This window comes from Brienomyrus brachyistius, chromosome 7 (genome assembly GCF_023856365.1).
Source record: "Brienomyrus brachyistius isolate T26 chromosome 7, BBRACH_0.4, whole genome shotgun sequence".
Lineage (NCBI taxonomy): Eukaryota > Metazoa > Chordata > Actinopteri > Osteoglossiformes > Mormyridae > Brienomyrus > Brienomyrus brachyistius.
In genome coordinates, this window is record NC_064539.1 from 16,269,074 (window position 1) to 16,282,107 (window position 13,034).

The window sequence follows — 13,034 nt, forward strand, 5'->3', positions numbered from 1 at the left end:
TAATAATAATAATAATAATAATAAAATAGATATTTCCAAATGCTTTTCTGGTTAGAGTATTGCTACAGTAAGTAGTACCCAGAATGCTCTTGAATGCTTTGGTTTGCTGCTCTTACGCAGCGTTTCTCGTCCTCCTTCTCAACGCAGGAGACATTAGGACCCCGCAGACTGTGGGAGTGGTGAATCTCGCCGAGGGTCCCCTATACCCCCCTGCCAGTACTACTCTCTCCGCCGCCGGAGATCACTGCTGCTGCTTTTCTAACCCTGGAAGTGACCTGGGACAGGTGCTAGATTCTGACTTCGTTGAGACCCACAGATTGCCCGTTTGGATGGCGTGTCCACATTGCACACCTATCATGCAACACATTTAGATTTTTGGGGGTCTTTTTTGGAGAAACTCTTGCCCAATTTCCATGTTGCTGGTAGCTCGCGAGTAGTTTCTTGTGGCTCCTCCAGCGATTTATTTCAAATATTTTTCCTGTCTTTCCTACATTAACTCTTCGGGGTACTTCGACTGCCGGCACTCATGAATTCGGATATTAATATATACCTCGGCCGAGAGAAGTCAAATATTATGAGAAAGAGGGCGCTTATGCTGCGGAAGGGATGCAGCTTTGAAATAACGAGGTAGGTATATTGACTTCTGATATACTACAGCTTTCTTAAAATTCGACTTCACTGTATAATCGCATGTATTGAAACACTGAATAAAAATCGACGGAAAGGACAATCCTGCAGAGAGCAGCAGCTGTAACACTTTCTCTTTGCATGTCATTGCGGTTTGGTGTGTGTTTGGTGCTCCCCTAGTGATGGGGTAACGCTGCGGTGAGCGGCGCTTTTGTTGCGTGAGATCGGAGATGGGAGTTCGCACTGATCCGCAAACCCACCTACCATCCCCTTAATCAGCCTTTTCTCCGTGACCCGCCAGGAACCACGAAGCCCTTAACTTACGCTTTGTTTTACACCGGCGTAGGAGCAGGCTGCTGGGAAATTAATGGCACACATTTTTCCCCCAGTATTATTCATCTACTCTTTAAAAGACGAAGGAATCACATTGTAATACCTAAGTTAGTGAATTCGACTGTAAAATGGAAGTGAGATTGGTTGTGGTTCATGAAATTTTGCAATTCCTCGCATTTAGACAAGCGCATCCCTCGGCTTGTATAACATTTCTTGCGGCGGGTTGCCGACGAGGTTTGAACTGTGACCGGGGAGAGAAGCTGCGCTTTCCGGGATGCATGCGGAGCCAGGCGCGTAATAAAGCCCGGGTGGGACTGAAAGGTGACTCGCCCTCATAGGAACATCTAAGCTGTTCGCTTTGCTACTGTGATTTACTAAATAAATGCATTTATTATACGTGTAAACGTTCACCGCTTCCGTTTCTTTGATCTTATCTCGCCCATCTCAACTGCATCCCGTTTCTGTCAGATCTGCTCCCTCTCAGCCGCTAGATGGAAGCACCGTTTCGCTGTTTGCATGTGGAAACATTACAGATTTTTGGAATAAATAGTTTTTTTTACAGGGTTTCTGTGTCTTTTTGGTTTTAGGGCGGTCATTAGTTTGGTCCTTACACATGTATAGATTGGCTTGGTTAACCATTTATAATTTGCAAAAATACTTTTTCAGACTGATTGAGCGCAGGGTTTTAGTCATTGTGGCTATGTTTTCTTTTCTTGCTTTTGTGTAGGCAGATGTTATATAAAACAGTTTATATATACACACAGAATTTGACACGTGGTAATAATTTCATTCGGCTCGTGTATGTGCTGACATCCACTTGGACTTATTCAGAGCTGTGTGTCTGGTCTCTACCGGCTGTTAATGTTTAGAGAAGCTGGGGACAGCCAGGGTAACGAAATTGTACTTTAAATGAGGACACAACATGGCAGATGCTGTAAATGATGTGTAGATCTATTATTAATGTACTGCATTGACTGTCTTGCTCACAGAATTAAATCACAAATCAGTCACTGGAAAGAAAATGTTTACACCTTAGGAAGATATTCAGTGTCCTGAAAAGGAATGAAATTAAATGAAAGGGGATAGTTTGGTTACGTGTGTCTGTGTTGTGCTGTCTGTCTGACACATGGACTCAGGCTGGACTGTGTTCATCTGTTTGCCATTCTACAGGAGTGGGGGGTGTCTATAGGAGTGGGGGGGTATCATCATATTGGCTGCTATTTTTATCCTTGCTGGGGATATTCACTACAGCTTTTAGGCTTTGATGGCTTAAAAATTGCATTTTTAACAAATGAGCCGAAGGTTTGACATTTACTGCAAATATCAATGTGGCACTGTGGACTCGGGGCAGTGCGGAATATCCCCGAAACGTGGAAATGAAATCCAGGCCTATTTGTAAAAAGCTGTCAAACTCTCTCCTAATCCCCCCATTTTTGACATGCATGGCCCTAACAAGCTGTAAATACAATGATGAGGCTACAGGATGATTTTTTTGGTCTAATATTTTCACAATGAACAGTCAGATGACTTACATTTGATTGAAATGCCTTTGTAACAAAGAAAGTGGGGTGAATTGGGATGGAGGTCCGTCTGAATTATTCCTAGATTTTAATTTGATAAAAAGCGCACGTACGAGAAAAAAGCTGATATTTCATGTCAGACCGACATCATTGTATTTACAAGAATTTGTGGCAGAGTCTAGCACATGTTCTGGGTTAGTATTAAAAAGAAGTGATTCATTAGGGGTGCAAGATAGTAATTAGTGACTTTTTTTTTTTGCTTTGGCTATCCAGCTACACAGCAATGTGATGTTTTAGTAAAATTAACTGGACTTTAACTCCCAAGATTTAATGGCATGTAATAACTTTGAGTCCAGTGGCATGATGTGTCATCATGTTGAGTGTGTTAATGAAAAAGTACAGTGGTTAGCTATGTTTTTTCCCTGCTACAAAGACAAAACAAAGTTTCACCATCTAAATTTCTCTAGTTAAGTAGCGATGCAGCTATTTTAAAAATGGAAGTGAAGTTAAAATGTGGAAATCAGATTATTTTTTTATATTTGTTATGGTTTTGGTGTGTGTCGTGAAACATAAGTTAGTTGATTTGTTGGTGACAGATTAGCAGTAAACAACATGATGTCATAATTAAAGTCAGAGCTCATTTAGTCAGTGAGTGAAGCAGCACTGGTCTGCTGAGGGTCTGTCTGGGCCAGAATACGCTCCTCGGAGAGCCGCCCTGGGTCCAACCTTCTGGGATTTGTTCATGGAGCCTGACTGCCCTGGCAGATCATCTTGGCGCAAGATGTTCTGAAGGGAACCACGCTCAGCTGCAGACTGATTGGTTGCCTGTGGGTTAAGATGCACACTGTATGTATGAGCAAGAGACTACACTTTCACTACAGTGAATTACCAATAAAAATTCAAGCTTTTACTGTACGCGTATATGGCATAATACATTGTTTATATGTCATGCTATGAAGTCGATATCTCCTGGGATAATTGTCCTGATCTCCATGACACAGACACACACATAGGTGAGAGCAAGCTTGGCAGCGAAGGGCAGCCGGCGGCAGAAGCTCCCATGGAGCTGGGGGTTAAGGGCCTCGCTCTGGGGCCCACAGACGTGACTCTTCTGCTGAGGTCGAGCTTGGGCTAGGAAGCTTACGATCACAGGCTAAGCCACACGCCGTCCCCCTACCGTAAATGTAGGATATAATGCTGTTTAAAATGTTATTAAAGTGAAATTTGGAAATTTTCAGGCTTCTTTCCCTTATTCTATCAATTTATCACACCTTGACTTAAGTGTTCATTAACACTATATATGAATAAATTAGGGCCACTATATGAATCTCTTTTCCTGCGGTTGTGTTACTTGCTAATTCATTTCCATATTATGGAAGAAAACTGTGTTCTGCTCTGCCTTGGTGATCCCATGTTTGGGTTTGCTGTTTGCATGTGTAGCGCAGGGTAGGTGGAATTTCCTGGGATTTCTAAGGATTAGCAAGGCCTGCGCCATTTGAACTCCCAAACTGTCCTTAAACGTACTGTAAACAGATTAGGTAGCAGCTCCCCTTATGTAAACATGGAGAAGTATGCAGTCTGGAAGTATGTGCGCACATGTGTCTTTATTTTTGTGAAAATGTTTGTGCACCTGGGCACTCGCTAAATTGCGAAATCCTTTTGAAATCAAGAGCCGGATTCTTTTTTATCTTCTCTGAGTGCTGACCGCATAAGGATATTCCAGCATTTTGTGACCAGGAATACGTACATGTGAGGACTGAGAAAGGGTGTAGTTATGCAGAGCATATAGGAAAGGAGCCGTCATCATCATGGAGATGTAGAAAAGACTGCCTTATATTGTAATTGCAGAGCGCTTCGTTATGCATGTCGCCTGTATGCATCCTCTGCTGTATAACTATGCATGGCTTGGTGTTCATTCATCCTGCTTGATTTGTGCTGAGGATACTTGAGGCCGTCCTGGAGGATGTCACTGCATGAAGGCAGCTCGCTGCGGCTCATCATCCCCTCTGCGTGTGACCCTCACGCCTCCGGCTAGCAGACATCATCCTGCCAAGAGCTGCTGGGATATCGCTGCACATCCCGTATTGCCTTTAAGGAGACCATCTGCACGCTCGTGTTCAGCAGCTAGCTCCGCCCACGCCGCTGGGCCTCCCAGCTCAAGAGCGTGGCTCGTTAATATTTAAATCAAGCCGGTATCTCAGTTTTAACTCTCATTTGTAGTTATGTCGGGTGTGAGTTACACCTCAGGAGTGTGCGCTGTGGCCTGTGGTTCATCCGAGGAACCAGGACAGGCGTGAATAAATAGACGGCCTGTCTACATGATGTGTCGTTTGCCCGCTGCGCTCCGGATCAATAAGGCCACACTGAATGGTCCCAGAGACAGAGAGATGAGATTTCGGAAAGCAAGCTTTTTTTTATTATGTATGAGGGATATTTGGTGTAATGTATGGTGGCATGCAGTGAATTATGGGATCTAAAATAACGATAAAATATTAGGCAGGCAGTGTAGACCATTTCAGTAGGTGCACCTGCTTCTTAACGCAAACAGTCTCCTCTCGCAAACAGCGTATCATGCGTAGATGTATTTTATTGATCCCGGGGGAAATTCATTTGCATCATTTACACAGCAGCTAAGGAAGTGAATCATCTAAAACACATAATATGTTAAGTGTCTGACACATGCAATATGTCTGATACAATAACATGTATGTGGATGTGTAGCATGTTGTTACTGTCTTGGCATGTATTATGGCTGGGGGTGAGGACTGACCTCCCAGTCAGGCTTCTTCACACACCATGATGAGCTGCTGGCTAAAGATGTTTCCAGACAGCTCCCCCTGGAAGTGATTTTTTTTCTAATTCTCTACAGTTGCCTCCAGTAGCAAGACTGATAGGTGGGGCAGCTCCCCCCCACCCCCCAGCACATTCATTATGCTGCTGATATCACAAATATATTTGTATATGGCATGATACTTTAATATCTCTCATTTTGTGTGTACAATCTCCTTCTGGTGACAGTCATGATGCAAAAATATTTGCCGCAAAACATAAAACAATTTTGAAATGTAATAGTTTGTAATGTTTTGTAGTCAAACTATGTTGTCGAGGTGTATATTTAATAAAAAAAGCATGTAAAAATAAAAAATAATAAATAAAAGTAAAAATATATAAATTAATTAATAAATATATAAATACATAAAAATTATTGATGCCCAACATGGTGTTTCCATCAGCTGAATAACAGCCGAGATTATTGTGCACTACAGTGTCTTGGCTTTATAGTGAACGGCATGATCAGCAGAAAGTTGGTATTTCTGTGGCTGAATACACCTTATTAACCAGGGAGGTCAGAGAACGGCCAGCCTGCTTAAAGCTAACGGCAGGGCCACAAGTGCAAAGATAACAGCTCAGTACACCAGTGATCAGCCATAGGGCATCTTCACATGCACGTCTTGTTCACTTTTGAAGAGATTCTAGAGTCAGAAGGAGGTCCTACATAGGGAACCTCACATAGTGACCATGAGTGCACATCCACATTTTAAATATCTGAAGATGAAAAATGAAAGTGTTTTTTTAATGGACAATGGCATCGATTTTTTTTAAATGTTTGATGACACATTTTGCTATATCGATACATGTATCATTAAAGCAACGAAACATGTATGTCTGGGCTATTTCTTGTGTGGCGAAAAGGATATTTGGGAAATTAACCCGACTAACTGTGCCTTTGTTTGCATTCTCCCCGGTCATTTTGATTGCTAATGTTGTGTTTTGCTTAAGAATCATGCTGGCAGAATAGGGCCTTATTCCACATAATCATCTACAGCTGCGCTTTCTATGCAGAGAAGAGGCTCATTTGCGGGGGGAGGGAAAAAAGACGACAAGAAAATAAATAACAGAGAAGTTTGCTTGATTACAGGCACATATAAACTTGACTCCGCTGAAACATCTGTTTCGATTTAAACCTTAAAGATATATATCTATATATTACAGCAGGCCGGGTGCCCTGCCAGGAAACTCATCAGCTCTGGGCCAGTGCAGAATCAGCCTGTATTTATCGGACCGGTATTTAAAATGCCAGTGGCTGCAGGCACACCGCACGGCGAACTCGGAGAGCTGCCGTACCTCGGCGTGCCTTTTCCTGTAACGTTTGTGTAAACACAGAGCCCCCCCAGTTCCTTTAAGTGGCGATGGAGCCTCAACGGAAGAGAGATTGCATAAAAATATAATGAACTTTCCAGAACTAAGGGTGAAGGAGCAGCGTGAGGCCGCTGTCTCTCTGAGTAAGTGCCACGTTAAACCCTCTTGCTGTCTTGGATTGGCTAGACTACATCTACAGTAGACTTTCATTTTACCATTGATCGTACAGCTGATATTATTGTTAAACGTTCTTCTTTTTAATAATTAATTCACATTACAAGAACAAGCTTGCATGTACGGGACCTAATAAGCGTGACACATGGTATATGAATTACTGTAATACAGAGCTATTTACTTGCATGGTTTACTGATTTTGCACACTTTTCAATGAATGTTGAATGCGATACTGAAACCTCCCAGATGAAATTAAACATGTTCACTGTGCAGTCTCGCCAACCATTCTGGAAAGCCTCCATACAACAAAAAATTTGGGAAAAAAAAACTAAAATAGCGATTGATGAAACCGTGCGCAAAAGGCTTCTGATAATGTTGCATTCATTAAAAATGCATCAAAAGTGCAATATTACCTCAAAGATACCTGTCCTAGTAATAGTGAGGTAGTGCTTGTCTGTGATCGAAGGTTGCGAGTTCATGCCCCAGCCTCAGTAGAATAGTCACATCTCCGTTGGGCCCTTGAATAAGGCCCTTACCCCCCCCCCCCCCCAAAATGCTTCAGTGGAGCCGCCCCTGATGCAAAGACCCCAAGCCTCACTCTCAACAGTCTACGTACAGTGTAGCCAAAAACTGTTTGCACGCTTTGGAAAAACTGGTCAAAAAAGGAAATGAAATTGAGGATATTCAGCAGGGATGCTCACAGTGCCGGCAGTTGGGACAGAAAGTGTCACACGCTCACGGGGGGGCAGCAGTCGTGTGGCCAGATGTGGCCTTAAAGTCACTCAGGCGCAAGTCGCATAGGTTGTAAGTTGACAACGAGTTTTTTAACAATGTAGCATTTGTTAGTTGTAAAAAAATTGTTACTGGAAAAGCATTTTAAAAGTAACTGCGCTACTAATAAGCTACTCAAAAAAATAAATTTAGTGGTGTGGCTGATTGCAGTTAGCTACTCCCCGACACTGCGTGTACGGTATTTTGATCCACTCTCTACGGCCTCCCAGCCAGACCTCACACAGTAAGCGTGTGACATTCTGCCTGAATCCCCTTCTGAGAAACAGATTGGCATGTGAACACTAGCGTGTCCATGCCCCCGCGGGCCCGTCGGCGAGGAGAGCGGGGCTCTGCACTGGAGGTGTCCTGGCTGTGTGTTAGCAAGAACGTCATCGTCGGTCTCGGCATGTGGTCAGGAGATGTGTATGGACTGGACTCTGACAGCATGGGAAGACATTCCTGCAGAGCGGCGATCGGTCTCAGTCAGACCGGGCTCTGTTCCAAATATTGTAAAGTCAGTTTTTTAGAGTAGCATTATGGCAGAAAGGCAAATCAAAAGATGCCTATCTAAGAGACCTCATTTCAATAATAAGGGCTTGCATCTATATAGGACAAGATTCTATATAAAACTGTAGTGTAGTATGCAAGTAAGCTGTGGGAACAGCTACTGCCTTTATTTAGTTCTGGTGTACTTATGCACAGTATATTTTGAGTACTAAGTTTGCATTTATATTTTATATTCCGTCATCCATTAATGTAATTTTTATGCATTTATGTAATCGTTAGGACAGTATTTTCCAAGGATGTGATTAAATATTAATTTACCCTGAACCCCCGAAAAACTGTAACTCAATACAAGGCATGTTTCAAAAGACTTTAGACTCCATATTGTTTGTCTACTCTGAAAATGCAATTATTTATTCAGAGAAACACAAATATTATTGTTATGCAAGCTGTGTATATTGTTTAATACACTGTTGTCTGGTGTGCAGGACAGTCTAGGGCAGGGGTGTCCAATCTTATCTGCAAAGGGCCGGTGTGTATGCTGGTTTTCAATGCAAATCCCTAATTATATTACTAATTAGAGGACTGATTGGCTGTAGAGTCCTCACACCTGTGTTTGAACACCTGACCTACAGGTTATTCCAAAAACCTGCATACACACCGGCCCTTTGCGGATAAGATTGGACACCGCTGGTCTAAAGTCGTCACTAAAACTAAACCCTGCAGTTCCATTAAACCACAGTAAATGGCTCCATCTGTTGGACACAAGAATATTGACAAGGCGCCAAATCCGCACTATGCCCACAGCAAGCTGGTCACTACAGCACGTCTTTCCTGCTCTTTGCAAATCCCTCCAGCAAGGATGGCCTTTTAAGTACTAGTTGGTAAAGTTGATGAGGGGATTTAAAGGTCACGGAGACAACCAGTCAAAAAAAAGTAAACTCAACATTGGAGTCACAGTGGATTTTGAATTGTCACAGTTTTTCATGACAGATGACCCTAAGAATCCTTTGAAGCACTCAGAATAGGGAATAACTATTCTTTAGCAGCATGGAAAAACAAAACGTCACTGTGAAAGGGTACATTGTGAACAACATCAGTAATACTAATAATTTGTTCACCTAATTATGGGTTTATGTTTCTAAAGATGCATCACAATAGCTGTGATCCTTTGTAGTCACTACTGGCCTGTTTCATTGCTCTTAAATGTTAAAACGTCACAGAGGAATCGGCATCACACCTAAGTAGGTAATCCTTGAAAGATAATTAGCAAATGGATTTAACGATGTAGTCTATGTAAAAAAAAACATGCGTAACGAGGGGTTTAACAATGAAGCGTATTCAGTACACTCACGATATATTCAACAAAATAAGACTGAAAACAAACTAAAATCTCACAGTTGCTATTTATTCCTTTAAGGCATGCATTTTCCACAATAAAAGTGTTTTATTGTTAAATAAATTTCTTTTCTTATTGCAGTTTTTTTCCTTATTCTGCAGATTCCAGTGAAAAACACAAAAATGAAATCTCAAAGCAAATCTGAGATTGTGCCAATTGCGCCCTTTTGCGTTAACATGAATAAATGATTTCGTGCTGTGGTGCATTGTCACATTCCTGTGTGTAACTGTGTGACATGCTAGAGTATTAGCTAAACAAGGAAAATAGTAAAATAATACCGGAAGAAGCTAGTAAATTTGTTTTGAAACTGCGGAAAGGGAGACCACAAATGATAGCACGGATGCTAACTGCCTTAAACGTTTTCTACATGCCATGATTCCAGTAATGAGGCTTTTGGATGCAACCCTTTGAAAAGTATAAGCAGAAGATAAAAAGAAGCACTGCTTGGTTTGTCTGTAATTTAAATTTGCTTGGATCAGGATTAAAAGCATTTAGTAACCTTATGCTAGTTTTGCATGTATTTATTATCAATTATTTTAATCTGAAAGATAATATTACAGTATCTTACAGTTTTCGAGCAATTGCTGTTAATATTTTTTGCTGTGTAACAGAAACGTATGCAGTGGTATGGGAGATTAATAGAGTGCAAAAAATACAAGTGGAATGAAGCCTGCAGATGTTGAATACTGCAGATTTTCATAATTTTTCATAAATTTGTTTAATTATATTTGGTTAGGATTCACAATGATGTCCTTGAAAACCAACTTAACCTCATGGGAAACACCATCAAAAGATTTTCTTTATTTGTTACTTTTTTGATCTAGCAATAAAATTAGTTATTCTCTGTAGCTTTCAGAAAGTGGGATGTATGTTTCCACAAATTTATTACTGCACCATGCCTAGATATAACCAGCAGGGGGCAGTAGTATAAAAGTAATGTCAAGAAGTCTAGGTTTTTCAATGTTTATTTCAGAAAGTGGGGTCAAAACACAGGTATACCACACTGTAAGCAGTTGGTTGCTTTAGATCATTGTTGCAGGTAAAAAATTGCAAGCCCAGAAAAATGCAGAATTTCAGCTGCTACTGTACATTACCAGTCAAAAGTTTTTGCATGTTACTCACTTAACATTAAAAATACACACAATATTCCTAGCTGGCAAATACATTTACAATATGTTCACCATTTGAGTACTTTTATTAGCAAGACAATGTCATATCTTTGATTCATTGAAATAACCTCTTCTAGCAGTTATAACAGCAGAGACAATTCCAGTCGTTCTTTCTACAAGGGGCGATAACAGTACATATTTCATGGGACAAAACAGGTAACTAGTGCATTTAAAGTTAAAGGACAGTCTAGAATGTGACTCTGGAATCATCAAATAACCAGTTAATAGGATGTCAGACATGCACTGTTCTGTACTCTTTCCATGTTATAAAGGAAACCTGTTTTATTTGCGTTAAATTTTCATTTATATTTGTGCATTCGACTTTCCAATGCTTAACAGGAATTAAAAATTCTGCAGTTTATGAAATGAATGGAAAAGTGGTGAGACCTGTGGTGTGCAGAAACGTTTGACTGGTAGTGTACGTACTCAGCTGTACCAGTCTGTCATTCAGTAAGTAGCGTAACCACTGTAATCAATCTGGACGAAAGTGGAGAAAGGAAAATGTTGCCCTGTGGAATGAAGTAGACTTGTTGGTTGCCCAACTCGCTAGAGAAACATTCCAGTCTTTGCTAATGAGGAGCATTTTATGGTGCATTGGTCTTTAGAGATCCCATCCCCCTACTACCCCCCCTCCCCCCCCCCCCCCCCCCAAGGCTAGGGGCCACGAGCCTCATTGAGATTCCAGCCTGACACTGGTGTCTGGAACAGCCAAATGCCAGCATGTTTTCCAACCGGTCGCCAAAATGTCATTACGTCAATGGACACGATTGATGATGGCATCTCATTAAGCGTAATCAGCCGAATTAACCTTTGTCTTCAGCAGTCGGACAGAGCGGACCTTGCTTATTTTTCAGGATACGCCGTGGAACTTTCTAGAGAAACAAGAGTAAAAGGATTCCTCATTGGCACTTTGGTACTGGAACACTTCTGGTTAGCTGCCCATTTTGCTACATTCAAGCCTGTGAGGTCATCATCCAAATACTGTTTACATTGCTGGCTGGAAATCCAACTTCCTAAGCTGTGTTTCTTGCACTCATTCAATATGATTAATTCATATTTTCAATCTTTTTTACTGCATGGAATGAACAGGGTTTACCTAGAACTTTTCTACATTGTTGTAATTCCATGTCAGAACATGTCCAACCATGTCTCTGCATAAAGCTGTTTCCAAGGCAGGAATAAAGGACAGATTTAAAGGTTCCCAGTTACACAGAAATCATTGCAAACTGTGAATCACTAAAGGCCGTATGGTAATGTTATACATCTTCCACTAAATGAGCTATAGTTGCTGACCCGAAAGCAGGCTAAATGAACACAGAATGGCGAAGAAGCAACCGGCAATGTTTAAGGTGACATATTGTGCTGAATTTAGGCAGATTTCTGTGCAGCATCATCTCAGAGACGTGTGCAGAAGGAGGACGTACGTAGCGGGGCTCCTCATGCCATGGAGCAGAAACGAGAAGGAGTTATTGTGGAGGAAACTACAGAATAGATGGATGGAAAATGTTTAATATTCTGATGGATTAATTATTAGCAAGAGTGAGTGAAATCCCATTCTGATTGTATATAAATGTGTGTGTATATACGCATACTCACATGTATAATTTTTTTTAGAAAAAAGTAATTTAGTTGTATGAAAGTTCTCTTAATCCCACTGGCTGCTTGTTATTGATAGTGAAATGATTTTTGACAGTCGGTTAGTCAAGTCATAGGAAGATTATAATACACGGTCATAGAAATGATACATTTAATAGAATGGGAGAATGTTTCTGATCACGTTATTTAAGTGTGTTGGGATTATGATTACATTATATATACTGTGCAAATGTTTTAGGCATAGAAACAAATGTGTAGAACTATTTATCTGGATAGAATACGCATCTATGCTCAGAATGAAAACAACTTGGCCTCACTTTATATGTTAATTAAATTAAGATAACACAATAAAAAGCAACAGAAGTGACTTCTCCAAAACGTTACTCATATCTGGATGGATAAATGAACATTGCTTTGGTTCCCAAACCTCTCTTCAGCCATTACATGGATTTGTTAAATTTCACTACCAGATTACTTAATTGATTTACTTACCGTAATTGGTTAAATAATTTGATGAGGTATTGATTAGCCTGAAGTGGATTGCTAGAGGTAGAGTCAACACAATGTACAGGGGTATGTTAGATGATTACTGCAAATACTGAGTTGACTTGAGGAGAACTTTTGAAATGACTATCATCATAGTTTTACATGAAGATCATTAAAATAAACACAATATGAGTCTTAAGGTGTGCCTTAATGTTAAATTTAAATAGGGTGTAATCTCTAGACGGCACGACTAGGGGCCGTGCTGTTCCACCTTTACGAGATGACATATGAACATACTCTTACATCCTGTGTGTC

At 40.8% G+C, this 13,034-nt stretch overlaps 1 protein-coding gene across 3 annotated transcripts in view; it reads left to right on the plus strand.

Moving 5' to 3' along the window:
- Nucleotides 1-225: 225 nt before the first annotated feature.
- garnl3 (GTPase activating Rap/RanGAP domain like 3) overlaps nucleotides 226-13,034 on the plus strand; it is an 84,034-nt gene continuing 71,225 nt past the window's right edge. For all 3 annotated transcript variants that reach the window (XM_049020095.1, XM_049020097.1, XM_049020099.1), the window contains exon 1: nucleotides 226-627. In XM_049020095.1, coding sequence (XP_048876052.1) covers nucleotides 527-627 — 101 coding nt within the window. In that variant the 5' untranslated portion in view covers nucleotides 226-526. The remainder of the gene's footprint in view (nucleotides 628-13,034) is intronic.